This window comes from Monodon monoceros, unplaced genomic scaffold (genome assembly GCF_005190385.1).
Source record: "Monodon monoceros isolate NGI ecotype Baffin Bay Population unplaced genomic scaffold, NGI_Narwhal_1 Super_Scaffold_17, whole genome shotgun sequence".
Taxonomy (NCBI): domain Eukaryota; kingdom Metazoa; phylum Chordata; class Mammalia; order Artiodactyla; family Monodontidae; genus Monodon; species Monodon monoceros.
The window spans coordinates 5,926,094-5,941,673 of record NW_021703773.1 but is presented as its reverse complement, the minus strand read 5'-3'; the positions used below and the strand labels follow the sequence as shown (position 1 = coordinate 5,941,673).

General features: G+C 55.1%; 1 protein-coding gene across 1 annotated transcript; it reads left to right on the top strand.

Moving 5' to 3' along the window:
* Positions 1 to 248: 248 nt before the first annotated feature.
* Positions 249 to 3,405, top strand: ZNF703 (zinc finger protein 703). Its single transcript, XM_029226215.1, has 2 exons — positions 249 to 686; positions 1,693 to 3,405. The coding sequence occupies exons 1-2, from the start codon at positions 450 to 452 to the stop codon at positions 3,217 to 3,219; spliced, it is 1,764 nt and encodes a 587-aa protein (XP_029082048.1). The 5' UTR covers positions 249 to 449; the 3' UTR covers positions 3,220 to 3,405.
* The last annotated feature ends 12,175 nt before the right edge of the window (positions 3,406 to 15,580 follow it).

Sequence of the window (15,580 nt, the reverse complement as noted above, 5' to 3'; positions counted from 1 at the left end):
GACCCCCGGGGCAGGGGCAGCCCAGTTGGGGGGAGGGGAGGAATACGGCGGGTGGTAAAGGCCGAGGCGGCGGGTTCGCGGGCGAGGCTCCTTTAAGGCTCTCCCCTCCCACCGGCGGCGCAGGCCTCCGCCCGCCGCTCTCCCCGCCCCGGGGTCCCGGCGAGAGCTGCGATTGGGCGGGCGCGGCGATCCCTTTGAAGTGTAGCTGCCGATCGCGGCTATTTGACGTGCGGCTCGCGAAAGGCGAAGGTTTTTGTGTTGCTCGCCGGGGCTAGCGGCGGCGGCGGCGGCGGCGGCGGCGGCGACGTCGTCGTCGTTGGAGGAGGGGTGGAGGCGCAGCGACTGCTGCACCGCGCTCGGCGCTGCGGAGCGAGCCCACCCGCCCCGGGAGCTCGCCTCCCGGTGGTCCCCCTCCCTCCCCGCCCCCCCAGTGGCGCTGCCTCCTCCAAATGAGCGATTCGCCCGCTGGATCTAACTCAAGGACACCCGAAAGCAGCGGCAGCGGCGGCGGCGGGAAGAGGCCGGCAGTGCCGGCGGCGGTGTCCCTCTTGCCTCCGGCGGACCCCCTGCGCCAGGCGAACCGGCTCCCTATCAGGGTCCTGAAGATGCTGAGCGCTCACACCGGCCACCTCCTGCACCCGGAGTACCTGCAGCCGCTGTCCTCCACTCCCGTCAGCCCCATTGAGGTCAGTCCCCTGGTCGCTAACCGCCCTGCGCCGGCCCCATTCCGCCCACCACTGCCGGGCCCTGCTCCCTGCGCCCCGGGGCTCGGTGCGACGCTCAGATCCGGCCACACTGGCGGACGGAGTGAGGAGGGACGGAGAACAGAGGGGTTAGAGCCCACCCGGTGCTCCCCAGGCTTCTCCGGGAAAGGTTCCCCTCCCACACTCGCCCTTCGGAGCTACGTGTTTTCTCTCGGATTGGGTTTGCTCTTGGAGTCTCCCCTGGGTCCTTTACTTCTCCTGGGCACCCAGTGTTCAGGCCAGAGATGATCTCTCCTGGGCCTTTTCCGCCCGCCCCCACCCCCACCCCTCCACCCGGGTTTGTTCTCTCTGAAGCCCGATCGCCCCCGTCTCACGCCGCCTCTGTCTCTGTCCCATCCGGTTAGAGTGCACTACGCCCAGGCACTCCCGACCCCAGGTCTTTCTTCCTCCCACTTGCCTGGGTGCCCTCCCCGGGAGGGAGGGGCTACGAAGAGAGCGCCAACTGCAGCCCTGGCTTCAGAACGCGCTTCTCCCGGCTCCTACCCTGCGGCGCCACCGCCAGAAACCCGTCCCAAGCGAAGTTACCCAAACTGAAGGAATAAGTTTTAACCCGGGCCTAGAGGCGGGGAGATGAGAGGGCAGGAGTCGAGTCACAGCCCCTCCCCCAGCCCCGAATCCAGAGAGGTCACCTTCTCCCGCGGTGGCCTTTGGTGGACTACTTCCACTGCCCATTCCCTGGGGCCTACGGCGCACTCCGGAACCCGGTGGAGCGAGGGATCCCACCGACGGGCAGTGTGACCGCAGTTCCGCCCAGCTGCCCCGCCCGCCCGCCAGGCCCCCGCAGACCCTCTCCCCGAGGCCCTCCCGCCCCGTCGCGCCGCCTTGCGTGCTCCCCGCGCCCACCCCCCTCCCCTGGCGCCCCGCTCGCTCGCTCCGTGGGTCTCTGGTCTCACCCCCGTCTCCCTTCCCTTACCACTGTCTCCCACAGCTGGACGCCAAGAAGAGTCCTTTGGCGTTGCTGGCCCAGACTTGCTCGCAGATCGGCAAGCCGGACCCGCCGCCCTCGTCCAAGCTCAACTCGGTAGCGGCGGCCAACGGGCTGGGAGCGGAGAAGGACCCTGGCCGCTCGGCCTCGGGCGCCGCCTCCGCGTCTGCGGCGCTCAAGCAGCTGGGGGACTCCCCGGCCGAGGACAAGTCCAGCTTCAAGCCCTACTCCAAGGGCTCCGGAGGCGGCGACTCTCGCAAAGACAGCGGCTCCTCCTCCGTGTCCTCCACCTCCTCCTCCTCCTCCTTGTCCCCGGGAGACAAGGCGGGCTTCAGGGTCCCTAGCGCCGCCTGCACGCCCTTTCCCCCGCATGGAGCGCCGGTCTCGGCGTCGTCGTCCTCGTCCTCCCCCGGCGGCTCCCGGGGCGGCTCCCCGCACCACTCTGACTGCAAGACCGGCGGCGGGGGCGCCGGCGGGGAGCTGGACAAGAAAGACCAGGAGCCCAAACCCAGCCCGGAGCCCGCGGCCGTGAGCCGAGGCAGCGGTGGGGAGCCGGGTGCGCATGGCGGCGCCGAGGCCGGGGCCTCCGGGCGCAAGTCGGAGCCGCCCTCCGCGCTGGTGGGGGCCGGCCACGTGGCGCCGGTGTCGCCCTACAAGCCGGGCCACTCGGTGTTCCCGCTGCCACCCTCCAGCATCGGCTACCACGGCTCCATCGTGGGCGCCTACGCCGGCTACCCGTCTCAGTTCGTGCCTGGCCTGGATCCGAGCAAGTCTGGCCTCGTGGGAGGCCAGTTGTCGGGGGGCCTGGGCCTGCCCCCGGGCAAGCCCCCCAGCTCCAGCCCGCTCACCGGGGCCTCCCCGCCGTCCTTCCTGCAGGGATTATGCCGCGACCCCTACTGCCTGGGAGGTTACCACGGCGCCTCGCACCTCGGCGGCTCCAGCTGCTCCACCTGTAGCGCGCACGACCCAGCTGCGCCTGGCCTGAAGGCGGGGGGCTACCCGCTGGTGTACCCCGGGCACCCGCTGCAGCCCACCGCGCTCTCGTCCAGCGCCGCCCAGGCCGCGCTCCCCGGCCACCCGCTGTACACCTACGGCTTCATGCTGCAGAACGAACCGCTGCCGCACAGCTGCAACTGGGTGGCGGCCAGCGGGCCGTGCGACAAGCGCTTCGCCACCTCGGAGGAGCTGCTCAGCCACCTACGGACTCACACGGCCCTGCCCGGCGCCGAGAAACTTCTGGCCGCCTATCCGGGGGCCTCGGGCCTGGGCAGCGCCGCCGCGGCCGCTGCGGCCGCCGCCTCCTGCCATCTGCACCTCCCCCCGCCGACCGCCCCCGGCAGCCCCGGGTCGCTGTCCTTGCGGAGTCCACACACTTTGGGCCTAAGCCGGTACCACCCTTACGGCAAGAGCCACTTATCCACAGCCGGGGGCCTGGCCGTGCCGTCCCTCCCCACAGCCGGACCCTACTACTCACCATACGCGCTGTACGGACAGAGACTGGCCTCAGCCTCCGCGCTCGGATACCAGTAACTACAGCCCTGCTTCCCTCCCCAACCTCCTCTCCTCCCCGCCGCCTCCCTTCCCCACCCGCCTCCGCTGCCTCCTCCACCACTGCTTGTCCCTGCCGGACCCCCGCCCAGACCCCCCGCACCGGACTGTGTATTTATTTACTGTAATGTTAGCTTACAAGCTGGGAATATAAGTGCATTAACGGCCCACATGAGTCAATCGTATGCAAAGAGTCTGTTCCCCTCCAAATAATAATATTAATCACACAGGTAACTACATGTCCCCGGTCCCTCTTCCTTTCTCTTCCATTTTTTTCTTTTACTTAGATGTAAGTTTCCGATTTTTTTTTCCCTTTTGCGCTTTTTTTTTTTTTTTTGATTGGTTTGGTTTTATGGGGAGGAGGGGGAGTTGGGGGTTCTTTTTGGTTTCCCTTCCTGGGGAGTTTCTTGCATGCTTCTTAACTGTTCAAACTACACTTCCTCCTTCTCTTCTCCCCTCCTTTCCCCTTCATTCCTTCTTGTTTCCATCCATTTGAGGTTCTGTTTTTTTCCTTTGTACGAGTAACAGAGGGGAGGTATTTTTTGTAAGGCATTTGGGGGTGCAGGGAGCGGCCTTGGGAGCTAGAGGTCTTGCCCTCTTATGGACCTGGAACTTTGCTCTGTGACCCCTGACCTGCCACTCTCTCTCCCTAGGCTCCTTGGTCTGTGCCCTGGCCCCCCAAATTAGAGCCTTGCTCCCCGATCTTGCTCTGAGCACGGGTCAGTGGCCGGAGAGGCGCCTCCAACAGAGCCTTTCTCCTCCCAGACTCTTCCAGGCCCCAGACACCGGGTGGTCACACTGCCTGGTGGTGAGGGGCCCGCAGGGCTCACTTCACTGAAGTAAAAGTTCTAGAAGGCCCTGCTGGCACGGAACTTTGCTCTTTATAGTTTGCAAAGTGCTTTTATAGTCATTGTTTTTCTCTGGCTATTGTGGCTGTGGTCCCTGTCCTGGCGATGGGCGCTGGGTGGGTGATTCTTGCTAGATCCTTCCAAAGCAGACCAGTGGTAGTATCAGCTGACAGCACAGCCTTGTTAGCACCATTGGGGGAGTTAGGGAGCACACGGATCACAGCAACCCCGGTGGCCCCCTCCCAGGCCTGACCCTAGAGTCCCCAAAGTTGGCCGTGGGCTCCCTCAGTTACTGGGATTGAAGGCTCGGCCCCGGGGTCTTCACCCAACACCCTCCCTCCCTCCCTCCCGGCCTTATGCAGCTGCGCAAGGGCTGCGGGGCCTGTTTGGGATGAATAGAGCTCTCCCTTGGTAAGACTTATTTTGTTAATAAATGGAGTACTTGGCTATATTCACACCGTGGTGTGTTTCTCTCTTGCCTGCCCCACTGACCCACTTCCAGACGCCTAAGCAGATGCCCTTCTTTTGTTCTTGTTTAAAACACCTTATGGTTTCCTTCTCAGATTTCCGTTCAAGGACGAGTTTAATGCCTTTCCTCAAGAAAGCAGGGGAGAAGAAAACAAAACTTCTGCCAACGCGTTACAAATAACATAAAACGGCCCCTTTTTTTCCAACTTGGTTATTTAGCTCCCAGCCTCACTTCGAAGGCCTTGCCATTTCCTGGGGACAGGGTGGAGGGAGTGTGTAAATGTGGATTTTCCTCTGGGCCTAGATTCGAGGTCCAGGGGCCGAGAAGGGAACCAGGCAGGCCCCAAGACCAAGAGACTCGGCAGCGCCGCCCCGGAGCCCTGCGGGCGAGCAAAGACGACGTGCCTCTGGCGCCACCAGGTGGCGGGAAGGCGAACGACTGTCGCCAGCCCCGACCCGCGCCGTCCGCGCTTCGCACTCCAAATGGGGAGGATTTCCTCTCCCTGACGGTGCCTTTTATACACCTTGAAGCTGAAGGGTAAATGCACCTGTCGAGAAGAGTGCTTCTCAAGGCTTGGGGACTCCCCAAGGCCAGCTCTGGATTGTGGACCCCAGTCGTCTGCGCCCCCAGAGACTTCTCTGAGCGGGGTTTGGGTTTTGTGGAGAAGGCGCGTAGATTACTCGGGACCTGGAAGCCACACTCGGTGCCCGTTTTCTTGAGCTCGCACGATTGACACCGGCTTCTGCATCCTCGGGCAGGCCAGAGTTGGGGTGCCGTTTATCGAGATGGTGGGAGAGGGCCGGGGCACCTCCCCCCTGCCCGGGGAGTCCGAGGGCCGGAGGAGAGGGCCGTGCGGGCCCGGGGCCTGTGCGTCCTCCCCGGGCTAGGGGCGCCCCCCACCCCGAGGCTGGCGCCGCTCAGGTTCCGGCTGCAGGACGCCCGGAGCCCACCTCTCGGGGTGCGGCGGGCCAGGGCGCGCGGGGCCACCCGATGGGCGCACTGCAAAATGCCTGCCTCGCCCCCTCCTGGCCGTGCTCCTCTGCGTCGGCGCCGCGCAGCTTTGGGAGATGCTGCTGTTGCAGTTCGCGTTGTTTTGCTTTACTTTCTCCGTGAGGAATGCGACTTGGGGGCAGCTCCCGCTCCTCAAACTGTGTGCTTCTGAAATGTCCCTAGACCCAGAGGTCAAGTGCGGAAGGGGGCGGGAGGGATGCTGCGCTCTCTGCGCTCTCTGCCCTCGCTGTCTCAGCCCACAGCCGTCCCCAAACTCCTTTAGAGACTCACAGGGTGGGTCTCGGCCTCCGGCATCATGACCTCGGGATTTGACAGAACCTCAACATATGATGTTTCTGCGGGGGGTTTGGTTTGGGGTTTGCGGGGGTCGCCCCTATATCTTTGTTTCTGGGCAAAATTCCTTCACTAGTCAAGGGAACCTCAGTCTTCTTCTGAAGCAAATGGCAGTGCTGGAGTAAGACCCGCAGGGGAAGGGACCTGGGCTGCTGGCATCCTTGTGCACAGGGCAGGGCAGAGTCAGGGAGAGGCTGGATGGGCTGGAGAAGTCGCCCTGAGAGCCAGCTCAGGGTCTTCCTGGGGAATCATCCTTATGCAACTTCTCAGAGTTCAAACTGGCCCACAGGAAGCTTTAAAAGACCTGAAATATAGCAACTTGATTTACTTTTTCTTTTTCTCTGTTGTTTTGTTTGCTCTTGGTTATTTTATTTCCCATCTTCCTTCCTCTCAAATCCCCCTCTTTCCTTCAGATACCTTTTTTGGTTGGTTTGTGTGGGGGGGTTTTAATGCCTGCTAAAATTGCTGGAAATTGCTCCCTCTGCAGGGAGACTTAAGCTTTTCTCTTTCTTAAACTGGGTCTTCAGACCTCCCTACCTAAGGACCACAGGGCTCCCCTTGTTGGGACAGCAGAAAGGGAGAGACTCCAGGAGCAAACTCTCCATATAGCAAAAGAAACTTCTCTCTAGGTGCTTGGCTTACATGGGAGGTGTGAGAATGCAGGTTACAAACTCCTCAGAGGATTGAGTTTCCCCCAGAAAATGTATTATCGGTCTTTGCAGACCAGGAAGGATGCCCGTTGGCCTGATTGGAAAAGGCTGTCACCAACTACCACTGTGACACGAAGGGCAGGCGTTGTAGCCTGGAGGGGCCCAGTTTTCACCCTCGGATGTCAGATCTCCTCACCATAAATGGGTGACAGTCCTAAGACATGGGGCAGTTTTCACTAACTGTGGGGGGAGTTTGTTACTTTCAGGAGCTACATTCTCAGGAAACAAAGTTGCTGTTTTAATAGAGCTAATGCTCCCCACCAGCTGCTCGTTTGCATAATTAATTCACCCAGCAAGTCTTCTTTGAGAATCACCTCTACCTTCCATCTCTCCACCTTCTCTTCCTAGCCCCCCTCCCCCTCTTCCTCCTAATCTCTCCCAGGCACCAGCAATGGGGCCTGCGTTCCCCAGGCACCAGGAAAGGTGGCAGCCACAGAGCTGGACCTTGAGACACTGGATGTTCCTGGCTCTGGGTCCTATTTTCACACCTCCTGCCTGGTTATTTTTGTGGCCTCATGGGCAGCAGTGGGAGGAAGGGAGGAGAGAGAGGAAAAGGCCTCACCCTCAGATACAGGTTTGGCACAAACAGAATTGCAGGGTGTTAAGTTTTGAACTTCCCAGTCGTCCCCCCAAACCCGTCCCCTGAGAATCCGCAGCCCAAGTGGGAGGGGTAGGGCCCTGCAGCATTTTTCTGCAGCCGTAATTGCCTTGGCCTACGCAGCATCCTGGGATGTGTCTTTCAATACACGAACTAACCCCCTCCTGATGTATGTCTGGATTTCCGTGGACTCCCTCGTCCAATAATACTGTGGCTCTGTACTTTATTAATCATTCTGTAGGGGAAGCTGCACTCCAGTTTTCTGTTTGACTTGATTTCATTCATCCTGTCTTTTTGCAAAATAGATGGTTGACTGCATCCGATAATGTATGGTTTAATTTGGAGCACGATGGGTTTGAATTACCATTTTCATAATGTGCTGTGCATTAATGTGTTACATCATTTATAAAGAGAAATGTGCTGGGTTTCAAACTTTCTCCTGAAAGCCAAAGTCACCTCACGGAAACAAAGCCAAATCACATCGACCCATCTCCTTCCCTAGCTGCCCAGGAAACTCTTGCCTCCTCCCCAGCCCAGGTGAAACCTGCAAGCCCCCCTAAAACTCCCCATGAGGCTTTTGTGTTCACACAATGCAGGTGGGTGTCAAGGTTTGGGGGGAACGTGCCCATGGCTGCCCGGGAGCCATCAATGGCAGCACAAAGCTCCCCCTCATTCCTGCATGGCAACCCCGCCCCTTTGCGGAGACCTCCAGTGGATGGCTCCCCCTCGACCCTAATCCCAGCACTCCCTCCCCGATGGCTGTAATAACACCAGCTGTCTGTTACTCAAACTCTGAGGAGGAAAAAGCACTGATTATCCAAATACAGTCATTAAAGGGGAAATGTGTTTTTAGGACTGTCAGAGTGATTAATGAGGGCTAGCCGTCTTTGCAAATGCACTTGTTTAGTCTAACTGGCAGCTTCTATTTTCCTATTGATTTATTGCAGCCGTTGCCGGGCCTCGGTGTGTGCGGAGTCAGGGCACTTCACAACTGTGCCCTGTTTAAACAGGAAAAGCACGCACCGTTTTGTCCAGGAGGGAGGGAACAGCCTAAAGTCTCTCCCCTCAGTTCAGTCTCCAGGGCCCCAGACCAACAAAGAAGACATTAAAAACCTGCAGCCCAGAGAGAGAGAAGGAAACTGCCTCCCCTTGGTCGTCCCCAGTTCCAAGGTCAGCGGAGGTGCACCCTGGCCCCTGGACAAAGCCCGCCCTATTGTCACACTCAGCATGCCCGCATCCTCTCCTCCGGTCCCCCCAAACCAGCTGTCAGCCACCGGGTCCAAGGACAGGAAAGGCACCCAGCAGAGAGGGAGGCCAGGGAGGGGGCCAATGGGCTCAGCCAAGCTAAAAACAGAACCGAAGCAACCCCGCGGTCCAGGGGCGGGAACACGGTCAGGAGTTTGTGGGAAATTGATGGAGCCGCGTGGTTGATTTCAACATTTAAAAAGGGGCGGGGGGTGGGGGGCGATACAAGCGATATCGACTTCCTTCCACTTGTACAGTTTCTGTTTTGACAAATGATGTACCTAATAACCAAGATAGAGAAATGGCAGCTTGAAAATAGAGACCCAGTATTGAGGAATTAAGACTTCCAGGAGGTCGATCACCAAAGCAAACAGAGTTTACAGGATTCCTGGTCCGTGCCCAGCACAATGCGGGGCGTCGGGAGACACAGGAGAAAACTCAGACCATGTTCCTGCCCAATTTAGTTGGACGAGACAAGATATACCCATGAGATCGGGAACAAGACAGTATTCTATATCACTGCCTTTATGCCAGTCTAATAAGTGCTGAATTGCACGGTGCAGACAGTGGAGAACAGGACAGAATATAATAAGGGGCTAGCTGTGCAGATTGACAGTCAGGCTACAGAAGCTGGAGGGAGAGCTCACTGGGGCTGACACTGGGGACCTTCCCATGGGAGCTCCATTCTGTTGGGAGGCTCCCCAATTCCTCGTAGGCCCATCCTCTTCTGAAGGCTGGAAGATGGGTGAGGCCTTCATTCCATAGTGGTGAGAGGGCTGAGCCAGAGCCCAGTGATTTCCATTCTCAAGCAGATCAAGGAATAGGCCTGCCTAACCAGCTTGCACTTTCCATGGAGAATTCCAGACCTGGAAATGGTTTGTGCTTCTTCCTAGATGAAGTGTCTTTACAAGTTTTCCCAGGGGTGGTGGCATATCACCACCTTTATTAACACTTCCCAAGACAGGAAAAGCTGTCAGTGGATTTGGATCACAGAGGAGCTAGGAAAGCATTCTCTTAAGAGAAAAGAAATTGAACCTGCTGACTGAGAGGAAATGAAGTGACCGTATTGTTCAAAATGGAGACCAAGAGTGTGAGTGTACTTTGATAGCTTGAGGACTGTCCTGAAAAGTCCAGAAAGTGTAGTCATCATACGTATAGTAGAAAGAGCACTGAAACAGAAGTCAGAAAACCTGGATTTTGCTCTGGTTCTGAAACTTAATTTCTGTGCGACCTTGAATAAGTCACTTTATCTCTCTGAGTCTCTTTTTTTTCCCATTTCTGAAATGAAGTTGTGGCACCTTGTAATTTTTAAGCCCCTTTTTTTTTCACGTGAAGCTTTTTTTTTTTTTTTTAACTGAAGTATAGTTGATTGACAATATTAGTTTCTGGTATACAACATAGCAATTCAATATTTTTATAGATTATACTCCGTTTAAAGTTATTAAAGATATTGGCTATATTTCCCCGTATTGTACAATATATCCTTGTACCTTATCTATTTTATACATAGCAGTTTGTATTTCTTAATCCCCTACCCTATCTTGCCCCCCTTCCCTCTCCCCACTGGTAATCACTAGTTTGCTCTCTATGTCTGTGAGTCTGTTTCTGTTTCGTTATATACATTCACTTGTTTTATTTTTTTAGACTCCACATGTAAGTGATAACACAGAGTATCTGTCTTTCTCTGACTTATTTCACTAAGCGTAATACCATCCAGGTCCATCCGCATTGTTGCAAGTGACAGAATTTTGTTCTTTTTATGGCTGAGTATTCTATTATATATAGATGTACCACATCTTCTTTATCCATTTGTCTGTTGATGGACACTTAGGTTGTTTCCACATCTTGACTGCTGTAAATAATGCTGCTACAAACATTGGGATGCATGTATCTTTTTGAATTCGTGTTTTCATTTTCTTTGGCTATATGCCCAAGAGTGGAATTGCTGGGTCATATGGTAGTTCTATTTTTAGTTTTATCACAAGCCTCCATACTGTGTTCCATAGTGGCTGCACCAATTTAATTCCCACTAAAAGTGTACAGGTGTTCCCTTTTCTTCACATCTAAGCCCTTTCTAACTGGAATATTCTATGAGTTTATAAAATGTTTAAAGGGTGAAGCATGGTGGTCAGATTTGGGCAGGTTGCTGTGACACTGGTTCCCAGTCTAATGCAATACTGAAGTTCCCATCAGCACAGTAGAAGTGCAAGACCCAGAAAAAGAAACCTTGTGACTTTACCTCAGTGATGGAGGGTAGGTGGAGGGTCCACAAGAAGAATGTTGTAATGTGGACTTTCCATCCAGGGAACTGGGCCCAAAAGAATGAAGCATTAAAATATTTTTTCAGGGCTTCCCTGGTGGCGCAGTGGTTGAGGGTCCGCCTGCCGATGCGGGGGACGCGGGTTCGTGCCCCGGTCCGGGAAGATCCCACATGCCGCGGAGCGGCTGGGCCCGAGAGCCATGGCGGCTGAGCCTGCGCGTCCGGAGCCTGTGCTCCGCAACGGGAGAGGCCACAACAGTGAGAGGCCCGCGTACCACAAAAATATACATATTTTTTTTTCATTTGATGAAATGCTGAGAATAGGGTGATGCCGGCATTTCAGCGACTGCTTGGTAATTAAGTGGGTCAGACATTATTATTTTAAATAATATGAGGTTAAACCAAGGTCTACAAAAAGAATCCATTTTTCACAGCCTCCATCCAATTGCTTTTGGAAAATGGGACTGGCGATGGAAGAAATGAAAGGCAGATAAAAATCAAACCACAGTGGGGGGACCTTTGCTCTGAGTGGGCAGTGGCGATCTCCATAGCTCTTTGGAACATAAAATAAAATGATCCTCCTGGAGTTTAAATCAGAGCCAGATTTTAGAATGGAAACAGTCATTTGGAAAATGTCACTGCACGTTCCCCACATCCTATTTGTTTTCCTGGGTATGTGGATGTGTGAATTCTTGCGGAGGGGTGGGGGGCTGGGCGGGGAGTGAGTTATATACAGGTTTGTCCATAAAAGGAACTAGCATGACTACGCCACCATGCTTATCCTTCTCACTCACAGCTTTACAACTTCAAATACAGGCAGCACCAAACAAGTATACAATAAGCCAGGCATACCCTAGAGCATCTCTAGGAGCATCATTTTGTGTGCGCCGTGGCACAGTTAAATATAATAATATGTGCTGGGCATTTAATATTTACAACAAACCTCCAGTTCACGCTGATGAGAAAACTGGAATTTGGAGAGGTTAGGGAAATTGCTCACGATTTCACAGTTAAAGAGCTGTGGAACCAGGGTTCCAGCACAGTCCTGACTAAAATTCTTTGCACTGAGTCAGTAGCTTCCGACTTTGTATCCAGGTGGGTTTAGATGCTGCAAATGGATAGGATCAGGGGAACTGTCCCATCAGAATGTCTTGGCCAGCGTGCCTACATGTGTTGAGACCTCGCCGGACACCATGCAGTTGAAGGTACCTGGGTCCTTCCTTCCAAGAGCTGAGAAGCCACTGAGTGCAGTGGGTTTGACTCATTGGTTAAACATTACAGAATGTCCCCTGCACACCAGGCACAATTGTCTCCTCTGGGCACTAAAAAGGTGAGAGTGACCCTGGCCCTTGCCTCAAGGAGCTTCAGTCTACTAGGAGATAGATGTATAAGCTAATTAAGATATGATGGACTAAGGGCTTACTAATGCTGTTGCAATAGTCAGTATAGGCTAGATTATGCTACAGTAACAAATTAACCCTGAAATCTCAGAAGCTTAACACAACAAAATCTTGTTTTTCACTTACACTACATCTCCATCGTGGGTTGACAGGGATCTCTGTATCAATCCGGATTTGACCAGAGAAGCAGAACCAATAATATAGTAAGGCATTTATTGTAAGGTGTTGGCTTACACAATTGTGGTGGCTAGCTAAGCAAGTTGGAAGTCCGTAAGGAGACAGGCAAGAAGAGAAGACCACAGCAGGCTGAAACTCTACTGGCATGAGCCCTTTGGAGTCTCTGAGCTCAGGGAAGCCTCTTTGAAAGGGCTCACCTGATTAGGTCAGGCCCACCCTGGATAATCTCCCTTTTGAGCCACTTAAAGCCAACTGATTAAGGACTTCAATCACATCCACAAAATTCCTTCCCAGAAGCAGAGTTTGATTAAATACCCTGGACTCTTGTTCAGTCTAACCAAGGTGACACCTCAGAAAGCATCACGGTGTTGCACATAATTAATCAGGACTCCTGACATCCTCAGTGGTCACAGCACGGGGAGAGCTGGAGGTCTTGCATGAACACAGCTCAGGCCAAAAGTGATACATGTCACCTATGCTCATAATCCTCTGGCTGGAACTGGTCACACGGCCCCTCCTAAGTGCAAGATGTTGACCCTCCCTTGTGCACACAAGGAGAGGGGAGCTGGAGAGTGGTCCCCCACAGGCGTTGTCTGGGTGCTCTGACGGCTTCCATCTTGCCCTCCCCATGCTCAGGGCGAAACTGAGTTTGTAGCAAGATGAAGGCATGTGGTGACTGCCAAGGGCCACACGGTAGGTCAGAGAGAAGCCAGGAGAGAACTCAGTTCTCCTTCACTCCAGCCCACCTCCATCCTGCTTCCTCGGACCTTCCCAAACAGAAGCCCTTCCAAACCCACAGAGCCCTGTTCACCTGGAGGAAGTTTACATTTGAAATCGTAGGAAACAGGCGCAGGGATGGAACGCTTTAGCCAGACACGGCTGACCTCACTCCTGTTGGGACAGACATCCCAGGGCTCTGAGACCCTGAAGTTCAAAGAGGTTCGTGACCTTCCGCATAGCTTGTAGTCCTGAGGCAGCATATTAACACCTCCTCCTTATAGGAAAGGTAGGGACCTTCTATGTATTGGACTCTAGCAAAGCTTCCATCTGTGAAACTTACAAAAAGCTAAGGATTGATTCAACGTGATAATGATCAATGGTCACCAACGAACAGGTGCCATCAACAGGATGTCCTCTTACATTCAAAGGAAAAGGTCTGGGCAACAGGACCAGACGTGGCCTTCTTCCTTCTCTAACATTTACTGAGTGCTTGCTGTATGCTAGACACTGCGCTAAGTACTTCCATACAAGGTTTTATTTAATCCTGGCATCCATTCCCTGCAGTAAGTCTACTCTTGAACACATTTTGCCCAACGTCACAAAGTCAGTAAGCATTAGAGGCAAGATCCCTACCAAATCTATCCGATTCCAAAAACCTATATTCCTGCCACCAGAGCCATCCGGCCAAGGGAGCATGAAGGAGCTCCACGACCACCCATGACACCTGGCCTGGGCTGCATTAGCTGGGAAGGGGGCGTTTGTCTGAGTCCTCCAAAGGCCCCAGGTGGGTGGGGGCAGGATAGGCAGAGCCTTGCTGACCTCTGACCCTCTCCTCTAAAGACCACGGGTCAGAAAGAGACATTAAATCCCCTGATCCCAGACTCACTTCCTGAAGTCACGACTGAGCCTTGTAGAATCTCCTGTGGAGATATTTCTGGAGAACCTGAGAAGTTCTCTAAATGCTATCAGAGGACAGAAGATGCATAAGACATGAGCCCGCACATCCAACTGTTTGCAATCTAGTAGGAGAACCAGAACAAACACATATCAATAACATGAAATAACGTATGACATTAACAAATGAACGGGAGCTGCGAAGAGTGCCAGGCGTTTGGAGCAGCCCAGGAGCTGGGAGGACTCACTTGTTCACTCAGCCCCCGGAGGAAGAAGGAGGGGCCTTCCAGGCCAGTGGGGCGGCCTGAACAAAGCCAAAGCTGGAGTTTGCAAGGTGTATTGAGGACGTCGTCCAGCCCACGCCCACCAGCTGCCATCTCCTGGGAACAGGAAGGCACTTACAAACGTAATTTAAGGGAGTCTTTGCTTGGGGCCACCAGCATAAGTGTGGTCACCCAGCAGCCTACTCCAAGGGGCGATGGCCTCAGTACAGACACAGTCCAGTGAAGGGGCTGCAGCAGAAGGAAAGGAAGGCTCTTTGCAAACTTCAGCTCAGGGCTCAGAACTGAGACATGCCTCCCACTTGCTGGCCCGGGTCACCTTTGTGACAGCCACCCACCCCAGGCTCTCCTGCTCCAGGCCCACCTTCCTGGATCCACTTACAGCCTCGGGGCCCAGAGCACAGAGAGGGGCTGGGGAGCCTCTTGACGATGACCCTGACCGGTGGGGTCACCCGCGCCATCCCCAACCTGAGCCTCACCTGTCTCCCCTGACCCTGCACCCTTCTCTGGGGGCACTGGAGGAGAAACTGTTCTTGGAAGCATCCTTCTTGGCACCCCTTGGCCCCAACCATCACCCCCCCACCCCATCCCTCCCCGATGCCATTCCTCCCCCACCACACACACACACACACACACACACACACACACACACGTGCACTTGCGCCCCGCCCCCTTCCCCTCTCGTCCTCCCCACCCCTCCCCCTCCATTTGTGTCAATGAACAGCCCCTTTTATCTATTCTGTAGGTACAAATGGAGCTGTCAAATCTGATGAGGGGCTTGATATGACAGGCTTTAGGAGTCAGGACCCCTGGAACAGAGTACGCCTTGTCCGTCATGGCCCGCCCGCCACTTTCCATAATGCCCAGACTGATGAGATTCTGAGTAGGGCCCAGCACATTTTCAACTCTATTTTGGGTGAAAACCCTTCTTGAAAGATCTTGAAAGGAGCTGGCAGTCCAGCCGCCCAGATGATTAATGAGGGTTGGCTCCGCTGGATGGATTTCTCCGGGTGCCAACAGCCGTCCTCCCGACAGGCCAGAGCCTGTGGCCGTCGACTTCCCCCAGCACTGCTCCCTTCCAGCAACACCCCCCAAAAAGCCTTTCCCCGAACCCTCAGACATCCCCCCCACCACGCCTCACCTCCGCCCACACCCACCTCCGGCCCCGCATCTCTCCGGCCCATGCTGAAGCAGCCCGGCAGATGGAAAAAAGTTAGACATCGCAGCTCAGTGAGGTTTGGCTGGGCGCGCAGGGCCCGCTGGGGAGCTTTGCAGGCCTGTGGGGCGCGGAGGGGGCACCAAGAGGGGGTGAAGAGGCAGTGACCTAAGTTCTCCTTGAGCGCCGTGTCACACACCCCCATGGTCAAGCGTGGGCCTGTCTACTTTTTTCCCATGGA